The 21,242-nt window shown below is 45.5% G+C and overlaps 1 protein-coding gene across 2 annotated transcripts in view; it reads left to right on the top strand.

Annotated features, from left to right (window-relative positions):
* KCNS1 (potassium voltage-gated channel modifier subfamily S member 1) overlaps window positions 1-20,456 on the top strand; it is a 236,972-nt gene extending 216,516 nt beyond the window's left edge. The window contains exons 2-3 of one of the 2 annotated variants that reach the window (XM_078650463.1): window positions 19,791-19,980; window positions 20,075-20,456. In XM_078650463.1, coding sequence (XP_078506589.1) covers window positions 19,791-19,980; window positions 20,075-20,352 — 468 coding nt within the window. In that variant the 3' untranslated portion in view covers window positions 20,353-20,456. Of the gene's footprint in view, window positions 1-19,790 lie in introns of both variants that reach the window. The other variant, XM_078650462.1, reaches the window with a different exon arrangement.
* The last annotated feature ends 786 nt before the right edge of the window (window positions 20,457-21,242 follow it).

Here is a 21,242-nt window from a genome sequence, read left to right on the forward strand (position 1 = left end):
GTGTCCACAATTGTTTCCCAAGTTCTCAAATCAGGCCTTAATTCCCTCATCGACCTCGGCCCCCTCAGATCCATCGGTCCTCTCAAACCCCCTTGCTCTTCAGAGGAGTCTGCCGATGCTGCTAAAGGGGTGCTCCTTTCTACAGGCCTTGGTAATTGCCTCCACCCATCCGCCACATTACTCCTGTCTTCACTGACATCTCTCGCTCTCCCTTCGTGGCGGACTCTCGCCTTGTCTCTGTTCTGGATTGTACACTAATACTATGGGACCTATGGTAACAGATACCATAAGAGCATCTGGCAGTTTCTGAGAGTTTACACCCTCTTCTACCCGTACTTTTTGTACTGTAAATCTTCCCACTACTCTCGTCATTGGGGAAGGTGGAGGTGCCTTTTCTCCCTCCCCTGGGCCAAACTTGTCCCCTGAGGTGTCCAGGGCACTCACCATTTGGACCCCCCCCGTCCCCAACAGAGGCTTCCCGGCTCATTGCTGATGGTGGCGTTCCCTCCACCTCAGGATTGTATGGAGGTGGCCTCTCTGACAACAGTCTCTCTATCAGGCTGTTGTCTGTCTCACTGTGCTCATCCTCCGTACTTTTCCTCTGCGCATCCCCTGTATTTTCCAGCAATGGGTACAACCTATCCCTTTCAATGGTCTGTACTCTCCATCTCTTGGCCTGTGCATCCCATCTCGCATCTTGAACCGCCCTAACTGATCGTTTCACTCTTTCTTGTCTCCTATCTCTGTTCTTTTCATGAGCTGCCCTGATCCATGCATTTTGCGCTTCAAACTGTGTTGGTCTGGGCAAACGTCGCAACGCAGCCATAATCGCTTTCAACTGATACAACACCTCTAGTCTAAACGTTCCATATTTAGGAAAGGTCAATTCCTCATTTCCATCTGTCATCTTACACCAATTCTCAAGCCACAATATGGTATGTAACCCAACATTTGTAGCCATATAATGTGCTGGAGTATCCTCGGGTGGAGCCTCCTCCCCACCCCGAGGTTCTAACTTCTTTTCGCCCTTGAAACAATTCCGCAACACTTTAAAACATTTCATGATGAAAACCACAACGTTTCCTTGTTTACAGCACTCGTTTGCTTCCTGATGCCAATCCACCAATCCCAGCGCGGCTCCTCACTAACCGCCCTATCCCAGCGCGGCTCTATCGGACGTCACTCGCCTCCGTTTCGCAGCAGTTCCCCTCCTCTCTCCGCTCGTCTCCCGGTCACGCATGCGTCCCAATCATACACTGAAAGTGATCATTGCCGACCAAGCAACCACTTCCTTGACTGTACGTCCACAGTCTGACTGTAATTGTCACCGAACTGGCAAATGTCTGTCCGCGAACGACCGGACAATCGCCTCAACTGATAGGTTACAAACACACGGCAACTTCCGACCAGCGTTCGTTACCCACGCACTCACACATTCGTCCCACCTATCTCGGTCCTGCGGGCGATCAATGGTACCTCATGACCCCCTTAACAATGGTCGACAATTACTTTGGGTGTTCGATACACCCGAACCACTTAAACTCCCCTTGAGCTTAAGATTTTCTCCGGTTGCGCGCGCTCACAACCTGACCTCCTTTCACACTACAGACATTCAACTCCGCAAGACAACACAACACAACAACACAACATAACCGCAATCTAACGACGCATGACCCTTTTCATACTCACTCTCTTCCGACCTGCTGCTTTCTGCCGCACTGTCACTCTCCGTCAGTTTCCCTGGAACGCCATCCTCCGTCCGCAACTCTCTGGACACTCTTCATTGGTTCTCTATGGGCCTCGGGGAAATCTCAACCTACTTCTAGATTACCCTCACTCCAGAAGATAAACCATCCTACTCTGCTACCAACTGGAAAGGCGGGATTTTACTTTCTGGGTCTGCTTACCATTCTACAGAATCCCGTCACAGGTCGACTAGACCTTTTTACCTGTCAGAGTGAATTAGGCAATCTTTTCATCTGGAATCAATCAAATTTCAGAAATCCCAATAGCTTCCCCAAAGAACCACTGACCAAAAACTAAGTTTGTAGGTTTATTACATAACCAAAAACAACTGAAGGTATAAACACCTCAGCAAGAGGTTCAGAAGATAAACAGGCACTAATACAAATATAATCCTACTGAAAAGTCTCAAACGGCTGATGAACAATACAAGAATCAATTCCAGAATCATCAGACTAAACAGAATTGCTATAACCTGTGATCTAGTATGCATTGGAAAAAGCATAAATTCAAATTAATCTGTCCCTACTCTATACTACGTGACATCCCTACTTAGCAATAGCCCAACCTAACAAAAGGTGTCAGCAGTGGTTCGACCACTTCTCTCTTAGACTAGAGTTCCTCATTCACGCTAAGCTCTTTGCCCAAAACGACCACCCTCTCTAGTTCCTCAGTCCATCTGCTCTGCCTCCACCCTCGGGGTGCTGTCCCTAATACGAAACCCCACAATGTGAATGACACGCCTTCAGGTACGCCCCTCTCGAAGGTGTTAGCTTTCAGAATTTTCCATCATGGCACCTTTCCATCCTTGTCCGTGCAGATGTCCTTGGGTCCCAGACTCTCCATCGCTTCAAGTTGCTTCTTTGAAGTCCTGGTCTACTCCGCCATGTCTGGGTCTAACATTCTAACACTCATACACAATGGGCCCTTCTACTCTTCTGTCTACATAGCGGTGCACCTGCAAGGAAATACATACAACAGCTCACATTCCAGTAATGTTGCAATATTTGCTAAAGGCATCTTTTACAACTATTCTACAATTAAACGTTAAGCAAGACATTTTCGGCCTGCATAATTTCCATGGACTAGGCCTCTGCTTGAATTATAGGCCCAACATCTTACATGAGCAATCCCTTGGTTCACTAGGCCTCCAACCTTAACAGCAAATGCATTTTCTACTTTAAGCTAGTTATCGAGTACAAAAAGACACAGTTATATATTTCAATAAAGCAGATCTGGATACACAATAGTGCTCGCTTAAACCCATTTCTCATTAGTGAAAAGATTTCATTTCAACGACATCTCTAGGTTAAACAGCAATTGTAGATCTTAACATTGGCTCTTCATGTTTTCTAATACCAATTACACTAGTTCCCTATCCCACATTGCATCCGAACATGATTAGAAAGTCCTCTATATATATACGGGTGCTGACTACTTGTACATATGATGCACCCCTACAAATTTCACTGTAAATAGCGCTCTCTCATTAACATACCTTTTCTTCTTGTGCAAATCAGACTGACGAGAACAGCGCTACTGGATGAAAAGTTGCTCCCTCAGGGCTGTATTATATGTAAATGTAAATGTACAGGAATTTATATAGCGCAAATCACCGAGCGGTTTCTAAGCGCTTGCTTAGGGAACCCGTCCTGGTATTCCCCTGTGAGATAACTCCGGCAGGGTATCCGCAAGGTGAAAGCCAGGCATCCCGCCGCGAGGGGCGTTGTGGAGATTAAGCAAGCTATTGCCCAGAGTCGCAGAGTGTGAACCCGTGAATCGAGTAGGCACCGGAGCGAGAATTGTCGAGTCCATGGACATTTTAGGACTCAAGACCCCGCCGAGCCGGGAATTGAACCCTGGTCCCGGGCTGACCTTTGCTTCCAGGTCCGCCTCCTCTAACCAGTGAGCCGCACTTCTCCACAAATATAGTGCCCTGTGGGCACAATGGGCATTTGCACCCACAAGGCACTACAGTATTACAGCAGTGGCTGCAAACGCTTGTGTGGTCCTTTCTGTAATAAGGATAGAGTTTACGCAATCCAAAAGAGATCTGCCTTTATTTGCAAACCCCGACACCGGTCCTAGGATGCTTGTCTCCAGTCCAGGAAGGACCTGGCTTGGCCGTTCAGGCTGAACTGTTCCCATGAGGCACAGGGTCAAGACTGATTTGCATATGGCCAGGTCTAAATTAAAGTGGCATAGTGAGCAAAAGAATGATGGATTTAACCCAGATCTCTTGACTGGGGGTGAATGTTTTGGTTTGTTCTGCATTCCATCCATCAATTGTGTGTCTTTTGCTTTATTTGCATGGTGGCACGGCCCCATACCAATGAGAAAATGCTTTTCCTTTGAACCCTCACCATATTACAGAGGCAAAGATGCCATGAGGAGGCTCACTGGCAGTGCCCCACAGAGGTGCTATACAATCAGTTTGCCTTCAGAAGATGCCTTTTATGAGGCAGGCATGAGGGCCAACAGGACCAATCAGTCATCCCCTAGCAAGTGAGTGCAAAGGAATCACTTCCCACTTTACTTTGAAATGGAGCCAGGGTCACTGCCTCCAGTGGAAGGGGCATCAGAGCTTCAAACAGCAGGTCCATGCCTTCATTGGGAACAGCAAATTTGTTGTAACAGGGCACTGTGGTAAATAAATAATTAAATACCGGTTCTATTTTTGACAATAAACAATAAACGGTTAGCTCAATAAATAAGAGTCAAGATACGAGGTAGCTAGAGTTGACAGGCTTTAATTAAGGCATAAAGGACTGGAACAGGACAGCCTGCATGGAATAGGATGGCAGGGCCCGACAGCTGCCGGGGCAGGATCTGGGAATGGCTAGCAAACTTTAATAACAGTGCACAATATTTATAGTTAAACAAATACATTGTATTGAATACAGTAGGCGTAGCAGTAGGCGGAGTTTGTAGCAGTCGCGAAAGATAAGGCATAAAGTGGGTGTAACAAGAGGTGTGTACAGGGCGTATACATAGACATGTGATGCAAACGTAACAGAATATGTCATAAACGGGGCGGAAACATGGAGGGGGCTACCTGAGCAGCTGGGACCTCTAACCTAGTGGTGCGCGCAAACTGGCAATGACGTGTTACCAGGGAGAACTGGGGGCTATGACTTCTGCGCTAGAAGAGGAGACTAAAGTCTGGAGAGCAGAGCGACATGTACCTAAAGCCTATCTGGTATCTAGTGTTTAGAGAACATGTTGATAGAATCCAAGAGTTATCAGGGCAAAGGCTAACAGACACTAAGACTGGGGCATACATAATTCTACATATAGTGCGTGTGTGAGGAATATTAAATGAATATTAATACAGTATTTCTCTTACATGGAGACATAAAGGCTAGACCATGACGGAAACTATTGATGCGATTCAGTAGCTTAGGAATGCAGAGAAGGAGGGCTGGACTGATAACTAGAAACATAACATACTCTTGGCAGACTGGGAGGCAGAGCCAGGCCGAGCCGGGCACTGCGAGGCATGAAAGTAAGTGAAGGGTCAGGGATACAGGTGGGGGCTGTATCGCTCCTCGAGGAGGGTTCAGGAGACAGGAGCTGAATCTGAGTCCGGGCCCTTTTGAGGCCTAGAAACGGGGACAATTCAATGAATTAACGTGCACACTGTAAAACGTGGCAACGTAGTTTTACATAGGCCTGATATTCGTTATATTTACGAAAACTGGAAACTGGCATACTAGAGATGGACACAACTGTAATTGCGTCTTTAATCAACCAGAAGGGAATACATGCATATCGATCATGCACATATGGCATAACATGGGGAACACGTAGGCACATATAACATGGCAAAATTTACTTTTCCACATTCCCTCCTTGTGCCCTACGTTTCCATCAGGAAACATCAATATTCATGATACCATCTATTATTTCATATAGCATAATTTGCTCGTCTCGAATTGTCTTGGAACGGGACTTAGGACTAGGAATACAAGAGGTAGCACAAATGCCGCAAATCGCAGGGCCACATTGTATACAGAGGCAGCAACTGAATATGATCGTTACTGCAATACCTAGGAATGACAATACTTTCCATCCCCAAGCGGATATGATACTCCAGAGCCAACCGGACCATGTCCAGGTGCCTGGATTCTGGTGTAACTGATGGGCAATTTTATGAAGTCTGGTTATAGCTGAATAAACAGACGGCGCGTTATTAGGAATGAAAATGCAGCAACTAGATCCGATGACTCTACATGCTCCTCCTCTATCGGCCAGTATGACGTCAAGAACGAGACGATTTTGGAGCACGACAAATCTCATAGCAGATTGCTCTTCAGTTAAGTTACCTAGAGCAGAAGTAGTCTCATTCACTACTGCTTCAAGGGTTCTGGTTAGTCTACGGATTAACTTACTATTCTGGACAGGTCCTATAAAGAAGAAGAAACCTTTATTGAAGTCTTGATATTGTTCTAGAGTAGTTTCAGTTTGATCGACAATCGGGGACTCGATCTCCCTTCTATGTCTAATGTGTACTAGATGTGTGTTTCTATGATAATCAGATGGGGCTAGAAAAACTGGTGGCAGTAGGAAGGCAATGTAACATGTTCCATCCCAATCGAGGGGCAGACGAACATATGCGGTCTGACCACAAACAAAATAAGAATGACGTGAGGCTTTGAAAATAGATTTCCCACTGTCACTATACTCGACAGTAGTAGTACAATCACTATGTCCTACATGTGCGGAACCATTATTTCTGACACATAATTCGCCTTTGACTGGTAGTACTGAAATAGCAGGTAAGTCCGGAGTAGTATCGGACTGAACATTCAGGACCATAAAATTCGAAGAATAATTACCTAAATTATAAACTTCATTTTCTAGATCTAACCCTGTTCTATGGGGGAGACCTTGCTTGTCTGGGAAACATGTTCTATTCAGAAGGGACATATCATTGGAGGATGATGTTAACGTGGACCATGCTCCACACGAACCATTATGTGAAAACGGATAAGGAAAGAGTGGCAGAACTCCCTTCGGTGTCTGGAAAGGGGGGAGTCGACCACACACCCAACAATTAGTAGCATTGCTGGTCTGGTGTGAATAGTGTAACATTCTTATAAATGTATTATTTCTCATAGCAAGACGATAGGATAACTCGTGAGGAGGCAGATCACTAAATGTGTGCTCTACTGTAGCATTAGAAAACTTATTTACATGAGAAATTGGAGACATAAATGCAATGCATAATTTGTGCAGGTAACCATCAAACTTAGAAACAATAGAAAACTTAGAAAAACGATACATCAGATAGAGTTTTGACTAACTCTCTCACTATGGGGGTCTATCTCATACATGTCAGATACCTGTCTAACCGTTTCACCCGAGAGGGACTTAGACAATTAAACTGGCTGACTTATTTTACTAGACCGGAGTTTTAACTTATACTCCTGCTGCGGAGTTTTCTCTAACAGGGGAGGCTTTCAGTTCGGGATTTAGAATACTGTCTGGTTTAGAGTCTGGTTTCAGGCAGTCTTTAAAAATGGAACAGTCTTTGGAATTGTCATTAAAAGTCTTTTTCCGAACTCCATGAAATTTCTTGATATGCGACAGATGGACCCAACCCTTGCGGCCCTCCAACTTCACGGCCGTACGGGTGGTCAGAAGGACTAGTCTCGGCTCCTTCCAGCGAGGCTCCAGCGGACTTGAACGATCAAAATTCCGGACCAACACGAGGTCGCCTGGAATGACCTCATGTGGTTTCACTTCAGTATTGTCTGGAAATGCGGCGGCAACCTGTGAACGACAAGAGTGTAGGGCAGACATCAAGGAAGCTAGGTAATCTGTCAACATATTACTGGAAACATCTGTAATACTGCGGGGTCTAGGTGTACCCCACATATTTGGGGGGCGGCCGAATACGACCTCATAAGGGGACAGACCTGATCTGGAATGTGCAACCATGCGCATGAAGAATAAAGCAACTGGCAGGGCAACTAGCCAGTCTACACCTTTCTCTTTACATGTCTTGGCAATACGGACTTTCAGAGTTTGATTATGTCTCTCTACGAGACCGGCTGCTTCTGGATGGCGCACACAATGGAACTTCCACTGGTACCCTAACAAAAGGGAAACATGTTTCATTAGTTCAGATGAGAATGGCTGGCCGTTATCAGAATACACGACCCTAGGGAGTCCATAACGGGGGAAGAATTCACGAACCAACTGCTTGGCAGTGGTCGCTGCTGTGTAATCTGGAACTGGATATGCTTCTGTCCACCTGGACAAAGCGCATACAACTACAAGGACATACTTGAAACATCGACATCGCTCCATCTGAATATAATCCATCTGGAGGACTTCAAAAGGGTGGTCAGGGGGTTGGAATCCACCTTGTTCCACCGGGACACTTTTACCTGGATTGAACTGGCAACATATCATACAAGTACGGACTTTCTGCTTGGCTGCAGCTCGTAAGTGTTTGTTGAACCAAAGGTTCTGTATACTGTCTAACATGGCTTTTTCTCCTAGATGTGCTGGACTATGTGCGGTATTAATAATGACTTGAACCATAGAGTCGGGGAGAAACCATGTGGCTTTTCCCTTCGTCACCCATCCCTGATCTGTCTGGACCCCTCCTTGTTCGGACCATTTCTTGATTTCTTCAGGAGTAGCATGTAACTGTATGTCTATGACATCTTGTGTAGGGTCCTTAACTGTCATACAAGTAGTCTGTTCTGGAGTGGATGTCTGTGTCTTGTTAACTGGAATGTCTGGTGTCTGAGCTGTGAGCTTGGCTGTTCGATCTGCTAGATCATTACCTTGGGAAATGATGTCAGTAACTTTCGTATGTGCCTTGCACTTCATGATAGCAATAGCTGTCGGTAAATGTATTGCATCTAACAGAGCTTGAATGAGGAGACCATGCTGAATCTTGGTTCCATGAGAAGTCATGAAACCTCTCTCCTGCCAGAGCACTCCGAAGTCGTGTACAACTCCGAATGCGTAACGTGAATCTGTATATATGTTCACTTTCAGATTCTTGGCACGTATGCAGGCTTGGGTCAGAGCAACTAGCTCTGCTGCTTGAGCAGACAGGATGTCAATACGGTGTGTCTCTATAACTTCGGTTTCAGTAGTCACTGCATACGCGGCTACTAGTTCTCCTGTACTAGTTCTCATACATGAACCATCCACATAAAGTGTCAGGTCGGGTTTAGGTAATGCAATGTCTGTCAGGTCTTGTCTTGGCTTAGTCATAGTATTAATGATTTCCACACAGTCATGTGTGGCAGGATTTGAAGTAACTGATGGTAACAGGGTAGCAGGATTTAGAACGTTGCAGCGTCTGATTTCTATGTGTGGCTGGAACAGTGTCAGTTCATAACCTGTTAAACGTGCAATAGTCAAGTGCTGGGTCTGTGTTCGGTTTAAAAGAACTTCCACGGAGTGTGGGACTTGTACTGTCAGGGAGTGTCCTAACACTATGGAATCACTTTGTCTGATAGCTAGAGCTGTGGCTGCAACTGACTTGAGGCACGCAGGCAGAGCCTGGGCTACTGGATCTAATGTGCTCGAAAAATAAGCACAGGGCTTGTACTGTCCTGCTTGATCTTGTGTGAGAACAGATAATGCAGTACCATTACGTTCAGTGACAAAAAGTGTAAAAGGCTTACTGTAGTTCAGTGTAGCTAGAACAGGAGCTTGGCATAAGGCTTTCTTTAATTCATTAAAACTAAGTGTATGTTCCTGGGTCCAAGGGAGGACAGTCGATACGGCTGCCTCCTGTGTCGTTAACTGTATCAGTGGCTTTGCTAGAAATGCATACTGAGGAATCCATTGTCTGCAGTAAGAAGTAAGGCCGATAAAAGCACGTACCTCCTTCTGTGTCTTGGGCTGTGGAAGACTCGCTATTAACTGGATACGGTCTGGTGTCAACTGCCTACCCCACTTGGACAGTAAGTGGCCTAAGTAGATCACTTGCTGGACACAGAACTGAAGCTTCGAAGGGGACACCTTGTGCCCCATCTCGGCTAGGAAATACAGAACTGTAAGTGACGCTCGCTCGCAGTCACGTTCAGAACGGGCTGTGATCAGTAGATCATCGACATACTGGAGCAGGGCAGTGTCAGCTGGCATGTGAATATTGTCTAGTTGTCTTTTAAGTGCTTGACTGTAAATACTAGGACTTTCTGTGAAACCTTGAGGAGCTCGTGTGAATTTATAGCTCCTTCCATTTAAACAAAAACCGAAAAGGTACTGGCTGTCTGGATGAATGGGAACACTGAAGAATGCATTCTTGAGGTCTATTACAGTAAAAAATGTAGCTTCAGGATCAATAGCTGTCAATAAGGATGAAATATCTGGGACTACTGGATACTGGGGTATGATACATTTATTAAGTTCTCGAAGGTCAATCACTAATCGATATACTGGAGGTGCATTTGGATCAGTACGTTTCATGACTGGAATGATAGGAGAATTACATACATTGGAGTCAGTTTCTACAACCACTCCTTGAACAATGAGCTCGTCAATAATTTTGGATAAGGCTGCTACAGCCTCAGGTGGCAATTTGTACTGTCTGATTCGTGGCAGGACAACACCTTGTTTCAGAGTCACACGATGGGGTGTGATTTGCATACAACCAACATCAGTTGGACCTTGTGCCCATAGATGCTGGGGGACGTTCAGTAATCTTGGATCAAAATCACGTAATACATAATGACCTTTATAGTCCCTTAAAAACAAACGAACTCCCTCTGGGGAACAGCAAATTACTGCACCTAATTCTTTCAATGTTTTAATGCCTAACAAATTTTCTGGACATGATTTCGTAAGTAACAAATCAGTAGTTCGGGACAATGGACCAACTTCTAGAGTAACTGGCTTTGAAATCTCGTTTACAATAGGCTTTCCTGAAAATCCAAGGGAAACATTTTTAGAGCCTGAGAGCGGAGCCCCTGGAACCTCGTCATGACTGATAGTAGTCCTACTTGCCCCTGTATCAATCAAAAACTTTCTGTCTTTCCCTAATACTTGACTGTGTACATAGGGACCCTCTTGATCTACAGGTATCTCGATGAGAGGCAAGCCTACCTCCCTCTCTAGGCTGTTTCATGAATACTGTTGATACTCTGGATACTCTGTCTGGGCATACTGGTACATTTGCTGTGTAACATGCTGTGTTGCAGCGATGGGCTGCGATGCTGGAACTGTCTGTTGTGCATTCTGCGATGACGGTGAAGTCTGTGAAACTTGTTCTTGTCTAGGCGGACGTGGTCTTTCTTTAGTCTTACCAGTAGCTATGTTGTGTTTCAGAACTGCACACTCGTTTATAAAATGACCTGGCTGTTTACAATAATTGCATGTCCCTTTAACGGGAGCTGCAGGATGACTGGCTTGATTCGGACCCCTCTTCTGACTGTCTTGTGGAACAGATTGGGCAACTAATACTTTCATTTTCGTGTCTTTCATACGTCTCTTTTCGTGTTCTTGCTCTTCCCTGATTCTATTCTGGTGATACTGGAGCATCTGTAACATTTGTGACGGAGTATTAGCTTGCCAGGTACTTTCGACTTTCAAAACTCGATTTTTAACTTGTGGACTTGAATTCTCGACTAGTTTAGTAACAAAAAGATGAGGGTATGACTCGCTACCTGTCTTCAAACCACTGTTAATGATAAAACATTTCTCGAATCTAGAATAAAAATCACTAGTATCTTCATCCTGTTTCTGTTTGCATGCTGAGATTGCATCCCAATCTTCCTTTTTCGTGGCTAATAATCTTGGCAAAACTTGTATCAATAACTCAGGTAATTCTTTACATTTGTCCCCAAGACCGGTACCTGGTACTCGTGCATTATCTTCAGCTTCTAGAGCTGTCCAATCTATCTTTTTCTCTCCCACCTCCCATTCTTTTTCCTTGAGTTTTTCATATATGCCCGCAGGCAACAGGACTTTTAACATTTTAATAATATCTGGATATGTGTATTCTCCCATACGGAGCATGTCCTTTAATTCTCGATGGAACCCTGCTGGATCTTTGTCATGACAGGGAATTAACTTCTTCATCTCTAAGAGTTCCATCTTGGTAATCGGGGTGTAAACAAATACTCGTTCTAGATCGCCACCCGTTCCTCTAACTGGGTGGACTTCTCGTAATGGATGCTGTCTATCTATGTAAAATGATTTACTTTCTGGAGGTGAGACATGACCAAAATGCGGATTCAGAAACGTTCTATATTTGTGGCGCTGTTCTAGAATGACACTAATTAAATCGGTACCTAAACCTTTCCATCTATACTGGAGTAACTCGTTCAGAACATCATGTAACGGACCTGGATCAGAATGTTGACCCTCATACAGTGTAATGAGGTGCTGGATCATATACATACCCACCAGTCGCTGCTCGGCTGGGGGCAGTTTCAGAAACATTTGTGCCACTATTTCGTCTGGAAAAGTGGTAGAATCAGTAGTCCATCGGACTGCTGATCGGGCTAGTTCTTGTTCATGCATGGTACTAAGTTCACTATAACCGATTCGTGATTTCAGGATGTGATCGGTAGCTTGAAATACTTGTTCGAGGGAACACTGTTCTGGTACTGGAGAAGGAAAAGCTTTCTTGTGTTCTAGGCGTGAATGTCGGTCGGAAAGTCTAGTTTTACCTACATACGCTATTCTGGAAGGATTCTCGTCGTCTACCTCTTCAGTAGAAGAGTCGTTTTCCTTCTCGCTTACTTGTGCTGCTTTGCGTTTGTCGTGTAACCTTATTATTTCCTTACGAATTTTCTTGTACATACTCTCTATACTACTGAGTGTCTTGTGTCTTCCCTCGGCTATATTATCACTCCACCTTGTCAGAACTTTCATTTCGGTCGGATCTTTAGTCGGACAATCTTGTTCCCTTATTAAACAATTGATTAGAAATTTTAATAGCATGAGCTGGGTCTCAGCTTTCCTTAAAGACATGATTTCACCAATACTTTCTGGATCGTCTCCTGTACGGATGAAACAATATATTCTGTCTAGATCTTCTTTCATATTCGGTAGGGTGTCCAAATACTCGGTCACCCGTCTTACACGCAATGAATATATAACCATATTATCATCGCCTGGGACTGGATCATAACGGCATTCGGTAAGAGCTCGCTTGATATCTGCAACGGACTGATATTTGGGCGTACGCTGTAACGCACGTTCATGTAACTCGACTAATGTTACACGTTTGTGTGGCGGCGGGGTACCAGGAGGACCTCCCCCCGCGGCCCCTAAACTGGAATCGTCGACGGATACTCTTCGTGCTGGCAGAGTGACTGATGTAGCGGGAACTTGTACTACGGGCTGGACCGGGGGTACCGTAACAGGTGCTGTAACAGGTGCCCCGGTGGCTGGAGGAACAGGAATTATATTATTTACAGGAGCTGGCAGAGCAGGATTTGCATATTCTGGGACTGTCGTCCAAGTAGGACGAGAGAAAAATATCAGCTGCGGTCGGTTTGTGACGTAGCTTAATCGGAACTAATGGCGGCGGAAAATTACATGGTGCTTCCGGGGTTGCTTTCGGCAAGCCCTCGGCAAGAAGAGGATACATACCCTTAATGAGGGCATTTCTCTGTCTGTCTGACTGTTCGGCTTTTACTCGTTCACCTATTTCGATTAATTCCCTTTCTTGGGCTCTTTCTGAGGATTCTCTATTTAATTCTGACTTTCTCATTTCTTTTTCGGTTCTTTTATGAGATTCTTTGCGCCATAACTCGATGGCATCTTTCTGGGACTGTCTGGATTTCTTTTTCCATAATACTTCTTCTACTCCCATGATGCACTCGGCATCCCATGTGCCTGATACAGGCCATCTATATTTCTCTTCGAGATGTCTGGTATAATCAGACCATAAATCTAGATATATTATGGCACTCAAGCCATGCTTATGATACATAAAATGTCCTGGACTGTCCCTAGGCGGGACAGGAACTGCTTCCTCGAGCAGACCTTTTCTAGTTTTTAACTGACGTAATTTCGAGAACAAAGGCATAACTAAGACTGGAATCTGGACACAATACAATACACGATAAACACAATAATAACTTCAAGAAAGACAAATCACTCATACCACGACATTGAAAACACATGGAATAACATTTAGAATAACAGTTCGGACAAAATGCTACCTGGAATACTGAGAACAGAACACATGAATTTCTCGAGAACAGAACTTACTAGAATTTACTAGATGCACTGCTAAAACAGCACGAAACTTACCGGTCCCATAAAGAGACACGTCAGGACCCGCATCCACCTAGGTGGACACTTCGTGTTGGATCTGTGTACCCAAACCCACGGACCAGAGACAAATTACTTTTGACCCTGTCTAGATACTACCCCAGCAACGGTACTCACCGGGCAGCAAGAACGGAAGGCCTCGGACTGGACTGGACTGCTATGACGACGGACGGACGAACTTCGGACTTCAGTTACATTACAGGTGGGCCTCCGGATACCTCGGACCTTGAACTCTCGGCTTGGGCTCTGGTCGGGACTCGCCGCGTTCCTCCACCGCCTCGTCTGGATGCTGGACCGCAACCTCCGTCTCCTCCGTGGGCCTGAGGGATACTTGAAGCAGAAATATCTGCACGTGCACGGTATGGTTCCGTCACGGCTGCAGAGGATCAGGGGGCCTGCGTGGCTTCTCCGGCGCGTGGGGAAAGGGCAAGTCCCTATTCGGGCGCCATTATGTGGTAAATAAATAATTAAATACCGGTTCTATTTTTGACAATAAACAATAAACGGTTAGCTCAATAAATAAGAGTCAAGATACGAGGTAGCTAGAGTTGACAGGCTTTAATTAAGGCATAAAGGACTGGAACAGGACAGCCTGCATGGAATAGGATGGCAGGGCCCGACAGCTGCCGGGGCAGGATCTGGGAATGGCTAGCAAACTTTAATAACAGTGCACAATATTTATAGTTAAACAAATACATTGTATTGAATACAGTAGGCGGAGTTTGTAGCAGTCGCGAAAGATAAGGCATAAAGTGGGTGTAACAAGAGGTGTGTACAGGGCGTATACATAGACATGTGATGCAAACGTAACAGAATATGTCATAAACGGGGCGGAAACATGGAGGGGGCTACCTGAGCAGCTGGGACCTCTAACCTAGTGGTGCGCGCAAACTGGCAATGACGTGTTACCAGGGAGAACTGGGGGCTATGACTTCTGCGCTAGAAGAGGAGACTAAAGTCTGGAGAGCAGAGCGACATGTACCTAAAGCCTATCTGGTATCTAGTGTTTAGAGAACATGTTGATAGAATCCAAGAGTTATCAGGGCAAAGGCTAACAGACACTAAGACTGGGGCATACATAATTCTACATATAGTGCGTGTGTGAGGAATATTAAATGAATATTAATACAGTATTTCTCTTACATGGAGACATAAAGGCTAGACCATGACGGAAACTATTGATGCGATTCAGTAGCTTAGGAATGCAGAGAAGGAGGGCTGGACTGATAACTAGAAACATAACATACTCTTGGCAGACTGGGAGGCAGAGCCAGGCCGAGCCGGGCACTGCGAGGCATGAAAGTAAGTGAAGGGTCAGGGATACAGGTGGGGGCTGTATCGCTCCTCGAGGAGGGTTCAGGAGACAGGAGCTGAATCTGAGTCCGGGCCCTTTTGAGGCCTAGAAACGGGGACAATTCAATGAATTAACGTGCACACTGTAAAACGTGGCAACGTAGTTTTACATAGGCCTGATATTCGTTATATTTACGAAAACTGGAAACTGGCATACTAGAGATGGACACAACTGTAATTGCGTCTTTAATCAATCAGAAGGGAGTACATGCATATCGATCATGCACATATGGCATAACATGGGGAACACGTAGGCACATATAACATGGCAAAATTTACTTTTCCACAGCACACTGAAGCAGTCTGTGCCTGGTGCACCCAGTTAAAAGTGCACAGTAGGTGCAATGCGCCAATTGTCCAATGCGCCCCCTGGAATATACAGGGCACATGAACCCTTGTAAATTTCTCTGGATCATACAGTCCATGTGCCCTGCACAGCATAGTACCACATCTTTAGAGAGCTAGGAAGAATTACTCCTTTCTCTGCTTGATTCATTTCTGTCACTGGACCCTGCCAGGTCAAGGGGACAGAGTTACATTTAGGAGAGTGTATCTGACAATCTAGCCCTGGGATCCTTCCCAGTCATGATCTCTATTGGAGAGGCAAACTCCTTGACTCACCCCTGGAACAAATGAAGTGTCCTGTTTGCTGATAGTATCCTTCCTTCCTGTGGCTGGAGCCCACAGCAGCAGAGGCACACAAGGTCTGGTAACGGGGAAGCCCAACAAGAACGCAAGATCCAAAACTGAAGCAGACTCTCCTTGCAGCGACAAGCCTGTCGGCTGTTAAGCCCTGCACCTTGAAATTGGCAGAAGATGTAAAGGAAATTTTTGCCTGAAGATTACTGCCACTGGCACCACGATCTAAAAAACACCCAGCAACTGGCAGGCAACGTAGTTGGTTCAAGACTAATCATATGCATAGCTCAAAGAGTCTGTGTCACAAAAGACACAACCATGACTCAGAAACATTATTTAATCTCTCCTAAAGATGTCCATCACAGGCTTAGATAACTTTGTCTACAAACTCAAATCATCTTGATCTACAGCAACACGTGCACTTGCAAGTTGACCTAAACTTGGCTCTGGACACATTAAAAAGTCTGAGAACTTTGGCCATGTAACTCACCTTCTATCTGTCCCTGGTTGTACAATTCAGTTTTCTCTGCTTTGTGAATTTCTTTTAGAATTGTAAATAAACAGTTCATTTTTAACCCCTTCGCTGCTGGCAGGATTCCCCCGCTGTGCTGGGGGGCGTGCACTGCGCCCTGGTGCTCATGACGAGCTGAGCTCGTCATGAGCAACGGCACTCCGGTGCTCATGACGAGTTGAGCTCGTCATGACCGCGCCCATTTAATGGAACGCTCAGCACAGCAGGGGAATCAGCCCAGCGTGCGAGCGTTACATTAAACGGGCGCGGTCATGACGAGCTCAGCTCATCATGAGCACCGGAGTGCCGTGGCTCATGACAAGCTGAGCTCGTCATGAGCACAGGAGGGGTTAACACTCGATTGGGGTTTTAGATGTTATGTTTTAACACAGATATTTCTTATTGGATCCATGAATACCCTCTTTGCCTCCATCAGAGCAAGCCTTAATGTTGGTACACACTACCTTAAGGTGAAACAAGGTTTTGGTCTGTCTACGAAAGATCCCTTTGCCAAGTTTTCTGTGGAAGCTTATCACTTCCATATAAAGGTTTTAACAAATATAGCTCTTCAAACCGCCACTGCTTTTTCATTAGCAAGCACAAGATTTGGAGCACCATCACCCCCAACATCATCGTCCTCACCAAGACCTGGGTCACCCCGCATCGCCTCAGCTACACCCAAAGGCTACAAGATTGCTCACCGAGAATGCATCAACAAGCACTGATGCGGAATTGCCATCATCCACAAGGAAACCATCCACTGCACCACCACCGCAAATGATGCCACCCCGATCATGGAACACCTCAACTCCCAACTCAGAACTATATGCAAAATCACAATCAAAGACACTCTCGCCTACAGACCTCCAGAACCTCGACCTAGCGTCTGCAACGCCATTCTTGATTTCATCACTCCACTCGCTACAGAATCCAATAAATACATCTTCCTTGGCAAACTCAACTTTTAGATTGATGGCATTAAAACCGCTAAACTCCTCAAAAGCACAAGCAACATTGGCCTCCCCAACCTTGCCAGCAACCCCAACATCATCACAGGACACACACTCAACCCCATCTTAAAGGCCAGCAACAGAGTCAAGTACAGCCATGTCACCAAGCTCACCTGGAAAGACCACACCATTGTCCACTTCACCATCTCGGGACCCCCCAGCACCGCTGCCCAGTACTTCACACTGCAACTGGAAGAAAGTCTCTGAGAGCCAATTGACAGACACTCTCAACACCTCCCGCCCTCAACTGCAACCAACCTAAGACAGGCAGTCAAGAACTTCTCTACCTGAACCACAGACTACACTAACAGAGTTAACCTCTGCTTTTCCACCAAGCTCAAGAGGTCGTCCAAGCAAGCCAGTTGGCAGCCCACAGAAGTAATAACTATGAAATGCACCTGCATATGAATTGAAAGGAAATGGCGCACCAGCATGGAACCCACAGACCGAACCACATTCAAAACAGCCCTCAACCAATACCACAGACTCCTGTAAAAGACAAAGATAAGTGCCCTGGCCGACCGCATCAAAGCAAGCTCCAACCACATCAAGGACTCTTCAACATTATCAGAGAGTTCTCCAGCCCCTCAGCCATAGAAAACATCATCACCCCTTATCAGGAACTCTGCATACTCTGATGGACTTAATCCAAGACAAGAACCCCAACCCACCAACCCTCTCAACCATTTCACCGGCAAAAAATGAGGAACATGAACACCTGTTCACCACTCGAGACCAGCACTTCACGCAAGACACCACAGCAACCATGAACTCCGACACTCAGGAGCTCCCACTGACCCTGTCCCCACCACGTCTTCAGCCTCTGGAGCAAGACGATCAGCAGCGAGCTTACCACCATCTTCAACGCATACATCACCAAGGCTACCTTCCCCAAACATGCATAAGTCAAGACCCTACTCAAGAGACCATCTGCCAACAACTATAAACTCAAGAACTACCGCCCCATCTTTCTGCTGCCCTTTCCCGCCAAAGTCTTCGTGAAGGCCATCAACCACCAACTCACAGAACACCTGGAGAACAACTATTTTCTGGACACTTCTCAATCTAGATTCCGCATCAACTACAGCACTGAAACCACCCTGATTACAGCCACGGATGACCATAGATTCCTCCTCCACCAAGGAAAAATGGCAGACTTGATCCTCGCCGACCTCACAGCAGCGTTCGACACAGTATCACACCACACCCTGATCAAAAGGCTTCACAACATTGGAATCCCCAAAGACGCCCTCAAGTGGATTGCCTCCTTCCTCATCGGAAGACCCCAGTCTTTCTCCCTTCCAGATTGATTAATTGAGTGATTGATTAGTAGCCCCCACACTATAAGAAAAAATGCAATGCAGAAGGGTGGGCTACAAAAATAATTCACATTTTTCTATAATAATAATAATAATACATCTATACTTTTTATCGCTGTGGCATAACATGACACTACTGTGCCTTGGCTCAAACAGACAGCAGGCTCAAACAATTGGTGGTAGCAAAGACCTTTTACTTTTACAAATATTACACTTACTTATAGGGACTTTGTCAGCATTTTCATCTATTGATCGGTTATTTGTAAATCACATTTTTCTTCTGCCCATTACAACATATAGTAGGGGGGTGGCCCACTTTAGCCATTGGTTAACTTCACTGTGATTGGCAGCATTCTTTCCTTTCACATGCAGCACATTCACAAACAAAGTAGTACCCTTCAGTGCCAGAAACTACTATGGAAAAATGTGCGCTTTTCGAGATCAAAAAATATTTTTGCTTTTAGCCATTGTTCTATTTCTTTTAGATTGATGAAGGCTGGCAACTGCCTCAACAATGACATTTTGCAAAAACCATGACAGAACAAACCAAGCTTGACAAAGACAAAAGGCTGGCAGCTAAAACCAGATCTATTGCCTTTGCTGATGCTTGTTTTACAGTATGGCCAGATTCAGCCCGGCCCCTGCAGATAAAAGCGGTGAGGCAGTTGGGCCAGGTGGGGTGGATTTCGATGGACGATGATGAGGGAAAATTAATTTAATTTTCCCTCGTCATCGTCTGTCTAAATAACCCCGCCCACCCAACCCCACCGCTCTTACTTGCACAGGCTGCGGCTGGCCAGATGGCTGGGTTACAGAAGGAAAAAAGCTGATAAAACACAAGTTCAATTACATTAGCTTTGCATTATCCTATCTTTTTCAAAGGTAGGCATGTAATACCTTTTACAATTTATTTATAATGCTTTTCAAGTGAGTGTTTTTTTCCTTTCATTGCAGCACAGCTACAGGGAAGTGGGCATGTTGCTCCTGTACCTGGCAGTGGGAGTCTGCGTGTTTTCTGGAATGGCATACACCGCAGAAATGGATGAAGATGCTGGCTTCGACACCATTCCAGCGTGCTGGTGGTGGGGCACCGTGAGCATGACAACTGTGGGGTATGGCGATGTGGTACCAGTAACTGTAGCCGGTAAGTTGGCTGCCTCAGGTTGCATTCTGGGAGGAATTCTGGTGGTGGCTTTGCCCATCACAATCATCTTCAACAAGTTCTCGCACTTCTACAGGAGACAAAAGGCGCTGGAGGCAGCTGTGCGGAATAGCGACAAGGAACAAGCAGTTGATGAAAACGAAAACAGCGAAAGCCAAGTATCTGATGGCAAAGGAAACGAAACAAGTGAAACCGGACTTTCTTAGAAATAATCACTGCAACATGAACAAATTAATTATATTTTCATTTTTTATAAATCAAATTGAGAGCAGACACTTCCTTGACCAAAGCGCATATATATATGATGTTTGCGACGGGAAACATCATTTACCACGAAGGCATTACCACTACTAACGTTTACCACGTGACACTTACCACGCAGGGTGCCTTCCACGCAGGGTGCCTTCCACGACGTCTTTACCACGGGCTGGGGGGGAGACGTGGTATTCCTTCAAGTCGTTCTGCGTGGGTTTGGGGGGCAGAGGGGGGGGGGGCTCGGAGGGGGGCTGGGGGGGGTCTCCCCCCCAAAAATAACAAGCAGGTTACTTTAAAAAAAAAACGAACATAATTTTAAAAGAAAAAGGAAAGAGCCTCCCCCAAAGACGTGCCGTGTACGTCAAAAAAGCAGTCCTTTTTTTATTTTGGTATACGTGTTTTGACGCTTGTTTCAATGGAGGATGGAAGTAAGGGCTCGTAGAGAAAGACGTGCAGGTAAGACGTTTCTAGGCGTAGTAAAATCCTACGTTGTAAATACCAGCGTGGTAAAGCCACTTGCGATGTAAAATTCGCGTGGTAAAGCCATGCGTGGTAATTGAAATCGTGGTATAATCATATATTCGTTTGCGACCAGTGTCCCCAGGAATGCAACCTATGAAAATATTATATGGGAGGCAACAACAGCATGACCATATAAACTCTACATTGGCATATGCATCTGGAGGACTCACTTCTCACTCTCATAAAAGGACCTGTAAGACTGGCTGTCCCAGCTCTCTCTCTCATCAGTTCTGGTGTCTACAGACTAACAAAGCCTGGAAGCATTCATTTTCATTAAGTTTTCAGCCCTGAAGGCTACTTTCTTACTAAGGTCTCTCCTGCAAAACATTAGTTCGCTCCGGCCTTATTTTGTTATCCGTTTACTTGAGTTATAATTTCACTGATTAGGTTGGGTAACATGCCTGTGATTCTACAGAAGGAGGATTTGTGTCACTCGGTTAAAGCCACACGAATAATTATAGGTGCTT

This window comes from Lissotriton helveticus, chromosome 7 (assembly GCF_964261635.1).
Source record: "Lissotriton helveticus chromosome 7, aLisHel1.1, whole genome shotgun sequence".
NCBI classification, from domain to species: domain Eukaryota; kingdom Metazoa; phylum Chordata; class Amphibia; order Caudata; family Salamandridae; genus Lissotriton; species Lissotriton helveticus.